Source organism: Meles meles, chromosome 1 (genome assembly GCF_922984935.1).
Source record: "Meles meles chromosome 1, mMelMel3.1 paternal haplotype, whole genome shotgun sequence".
Lineage (NCBI taxonomy): Eukaryota > Metazoa > Chordata > Mammalia > Carnivora > Mustelidae > Meles > Meles meles.
In genome coordinates this window covers 187700870-187705569 of record NC_060066.1, presented here as the reverse complement: position 1 = coordinate 187705569, position 4700 = coordinate 187700870, and the positions used below count along the sequence as shown (strand labels likewise).

Here is a 4700-nt window from a genome sequence, read left to right as displayed (position 1 = left end):
TGGGCGATGGCTGGGACACGGGTGCCAATCACAGGGCTCAGCGTCCACTAGGCTGGACTGAAGGAGGGAGGGAAAAGAAAGCAGCGGTGAGTGGAGCCTTGGAAAATCTTGGCGGCCGTTGTACTTGCAGAGACAGTTCCTCCTGAGACTGAGGGTCAGAGCCCAGAGAGTCACTGGGAACTCTCAGCCTGGTACCATCATCCCAAAGCCTCGGCTTGGTTGGGGACCACCAAGCTGGCGGCCGGGGAACACCTGTCTGGGTGCCTAGATGCGTCGGCTGGAGCCAAGGCCTCTTCCAGTCCTGGGCTTGGGCTGCTTCCCTGAAAGCAGGGGGACACACACACACACTCACACACACACACTCATTAGGGACACAACTTTCTCCCCCCGCCCCCATCGAGCAGTTGTGCTGCTTTAGGCTTTGTGTCCACGAAGAGGGAGAGAAATCTCATGTGGTTTCTCCTGAGAAGGGAAAGGAACTGTGTCTAGGGAGGCAAGAAGAGCTATTTCATTTGTCTCTTTAAAAGTTGCTTTAAAGGAAAAAGAGGATCTTGATGGGGACACAGGTAAATCTTGGGGTTTGGCCCTGGAACTCCGATCTACCCCCACACATCAGGATTCTGGGGAGGGGGGAGATGTTGCTGCTGAAAGCTTGAGCGGGGAGATGTCTGAGACTATGTCTCCCCTCTGCCCCCAGGTCAGGGCTGCACAACCGCGGAATCCTTTTGGCATACGCATCACTCCCTGGGTGTTGGGGGTGGGGGGTTCCTTGGGTATTCCTCCCTGGAGAGATGGGAGGGCTTTGTGGGGCCACAGTTGTCTGTGCTCTCATTCCTCCACAGAGGGAAGTTGGGCCAGACGGTTTGTTTGCAGAGGGGGACCGGCTTTTGCCCAAGCAAGCAGGCAGAACTCCCTTCCCAGGCCCACTTACATACTGCAGGGCCGCTGTGGAAGCTGTTAGGACTCCCCGCGGATCCAGGTTAGGTTTGGGCATCGTGTGTTTATGGGTGGAGAGCCAGCTGGGGCGGGCTGGCGTGGCCTGACCCGGCTTCCAACAGCCCCCTGACTTGGAAGGGTAGAGCTGGCCTGGACTCCACACGTGGAGCACAAAGTGAAACTGAAGCCAGGGCCTGACGTCTTGGGGGTGGGGGGGCGCACTCAGAGGTGCCAGGCTGCTGGTCCAGGTGAGGCAGGCTTCTTCCTTGGCTGAGAAGCAGTTGAGTTGTACCTGAGGAATGGCTGTCTGTCCCAGATTCAGTGTGGTGTCTGAAGTGTCGGAGGCCCTGGGTTTGGTCTCAGGATAGTCTGTTTACAGGAGGGGACACGAGGCAGCTTCATCTCCCCTATGCTCACTCGTTGCCCAAGTAGCAGGCAGTCCTCGTAGGGGCCTGAAAGAAGGTCTGCTTGGTCACCTTTCTCCCAGATAGTGTGGCCAGAACTTCAGGGGAGGTTAGCCAGGGTATCCCAACACTTCACCCGCACACCGACCCAACCCTGGTAGTAAAAAGGACAGGACACAGCCCTGGGGTACATGTTTATGTGAGTAATAAAATATTTACTATAACATAAATATAAAGGGAACTTCCCAGTCTACATTATTATTATTATTTTTTGCAATAAAGATACAAAGAATGCACCAAAACATTGTTCTGAAAAATAAGAAAAATAAAATAACAAAATTTAAATCCAAACGGTAACAAACAGAACAAGAAATGGAGAAGGGGGAAGCTCCAAACACATCCAGAAAATAAATAGAGATGGGTCAGAAATCTGGAAATCATATTAAAATATTTTTTTTTTCGGATTATTCAGTGTACAAAATCCTTTCGGATGGGGATGGAGGGCAGCCCGGAAAAACCAAAAATAAAAACCAAGCACAAAATGTGTGTACATATCTCACATATTTACATGGTTCCCACCTCACCCCAAACTTGGGGAATTTTTCTCCTTGCCGCCCCAGCATCCCGCATCCCAGGTGGGGCTGGAAAGGGAGCAGGCGGAAGCTGCAGGGAATCAGGCAGAAGGTTCTAAGGGGAACGGCTTATTTCTACAGCTGGTTAAAAAATATCTCCAACTTTTTCAAGTTTCGTTTGTCGGTGGCCAGGAGGGCAGGGCCCCGCGGGGAGCGGGGGCCCTGCTGTGCAGCGGTCAGTCTGCAGCCGGGCAGAAGCCTCTTCCCGTGGGCTGTGTGCGGGAGCGCAGACCCCTCCCGCGTGGCCGGGAACCGAATCGCAGCTCGGATAAAACGAAACGAAAAATGAACACTCGAATTTTTTTTTTGTTAGTTTTTTTTTGTTGTTTTTGTTTTGCTTTTGGGGGGTAGGGCAGGGGAAGGTAAGGGAAAAAAATAAATTAGGCTAGATTAAAGCTTTGGCTATTTCCTGCTTTTATACACAGACGCGGCTCTCGCGGCCTCCCCTCCGGGACCCCGATAAATACAGTATACAGCGATTTAAATTAAGGGCGCGGGCGGAGTTAGAAGGACCCCAGGAGCCGGGAGGCTCCATGAATAAATAAAAACCGTAAAAAACCAAGCCCGGAGGAAGGGGAAGGGGATGGGGCGCATCCTTGTGGGAGAGAAGAGGCGTGGAGCGAATTAAGTGACAGTCCCCCACCCTCGACCCGCAGGCTTGGGAGTCCGCGCCGGGGAGAGGGATAGGGAACCCTCCTCTCTTCGTCCTCTCTCCCGGGGATCCCTAACCCCGTACCGCGTTACCTGTCGCTGTGGGGAGGCCGCTGCCGGGATCCGGCCCCGAACAGCCCGGGGTGGGGCAGGGGCGGGGGTCGTCGAGGGGATGGGGGCAGGGAGCAGGCGGCGGGCAGGATGCCCGGGGTGAGTTGGCGCGTTCCGGATCTTCGCTCCTCTCTCCCGGGGCTCGGGCGACGCAGCCTATCGGCTGTCTTCGCCATTCGCCAGAGAGGGTCGTCCGGGTGTTTGGTTTTGTTCGAAAGTTTCTGGGCTTTTTGTAAAATCCAAAGCAACCGAACAAAAAGAGTTCAGGCCGCGCGGCGCCTCGCTGCGCGCCGGCGGGGGCCCGGCCCGCGGGGTCACTGCACCGAGCCGGGCAGTGTGTGGTGGTGGTGGTGGTGCAGCGCGGCCGGCGGGGGCGGCGGGGGCGCCGACGGCGGCGATGCACCGCCCCCGCCCGGCCCCAGCTCGCCGGGTGCGTAAACGTCGTCCATGGGCGGGTGGCCGGCGCCGGCCGCCGGGGTCATGCGCTTCTCCTTCTGCCGCCGGTTGCAGAACCAGACGCGCACCACCTCCTTCTCCAGCTGCAGGCTGTCGGCCAGGCCGGTGATCTCGTGGGCCGAGGGCTTGGGGCACTTGAGAAAGTGGCTTTCGAGCGCGCCTTTCACCCCCACCTCGATGGACGTGCGCTTCTTTCGCTTGCGGCCCTGCGCCGCGATCTTGTCCAGGTTGGTGGGGCTGCCGCTGGACGAGTCGGTCTCCTCCAGCCACTTGTTGAGCAGCGGCTTGAGCTTGCACATGTTCTTGAAGCTCAGCTGCAGGGCCTCGAAGCGGCAGATGGTGGTCTGCGAGAACACGTTACCGTACAGCGTTCCCAGCGCCAGCCCCACGTCGGCCTGTGTGAAGCCCAGCTTGATGCGCCGCTGCTTGAACTGCTTGGCGAACTGCTCCAGGTCGTCCGAGCTGGGCGCGTCCTCGTCCGAGTGCTCGCCCACCGACGAGCCACCGCCGCCCGCGCCCGGGTGCAGGTGCGCCGCCGCCGCGTGCAGGCCGCCCGCGTGTGCATGTCCGTGTGCGTGTCCGTGGGCGCCCAGGTGCGGCGGAGGCGACGGCTCCAGCTGCGCCTCGTGGCCGTCCTCGTGCAGCGCGTGGTGCAGGCCGGGCCCCGCACCGCCGCCGCCCGCTGCCAGCATCCCGGCCAGGCCGCCGCCGCCGCCCCCCGGGTAGGCCGCCTGTGCGTACAGCCCGAGTGGCTGGGGCTGGTGGCCCCCGCCGGCCCCTGGGGACGGCGACATGGCCGGGCCCAAGTGGTGCGCCGTGCCGCCCTGCGCCCATGCAGCGCCCGCGTGGGCCGCCCCCTGGTGCACCAGGCGCGCGTGGAAACCTCCTCCTCCTCCGCCGCCGTCGTCGGCTCGGCCGGTGCCGCCACCGCCCGCCTTGCCGTGTTCCAGGTGCGGGCCCCCGGCCCAGTCGCCGCCGCCGCCTCCTCCCGTGGGTAGCCACTGGGGGTGCGCTAGGCCCACGGGGTGGCCCGCGCCCGCGCCCAGCCACTCGTGGTGCATCAGCTTCTGCACTTCGCGGTACGCGGCCCCCGCGTGCAGCCGCTCGGCGGCCGCCGCCGCCGCCGCTGCCGCCGCGGCGTCCGGGTGCATAAGCGGTCCCGTGCCCCCGGCTCCACCACCGGGGCCCCGCGGCAGGTACTGCGCGGTGGTGGCCATGCCGCCCCGCGCCCTGCGCCGCGCCGCCGCCGCCGCTCCTCTCCGTCTGCGGGCCCCGCCGCCGCGCTCCGCCGGCTTAAAGCCCCGACCCGCTCGGAGCTCCGGAGCCCCACCCCACCCGCCGCCCATTGGCTGCCCGCGGAGCCGCCTCCCGCCCCCCGGCCACGGCCCCCGCCCCCCGCGTCCGCCCGCCGCCCGGCCCGGCCACCCAGAGCTCGCCATTGGGCCTCGCTCCCGGGGTCCCGCGCGCCTGCCGTGCTGATTGGCCGCTGGGGCTTCATTCACGGCCCCCC

General features: G+C 62.3%; 1 protein-coding gene across 1 annotated transcript; it reads right to left on the bottom strand.

Moving 5' to 3' along the window:
- Positions 1-1618: 1618 nt before the first annotated feature.
- Positions 1619-4407, bottom strand: POU3F1 (POU class 3 homeobox 1). The gene has a single exon (XM_046017948.1). It carries the CDS (start codon positions 4405-4407, stop codon positions 3049-3051), a length of 1359 nt encoding a protein of 452 aa, XP_045873904.1. The 3' UTR covers positions 1619-3048.
- Between the last annotated feature and the right edge of the window lie 293 nt (positions 4408-4700).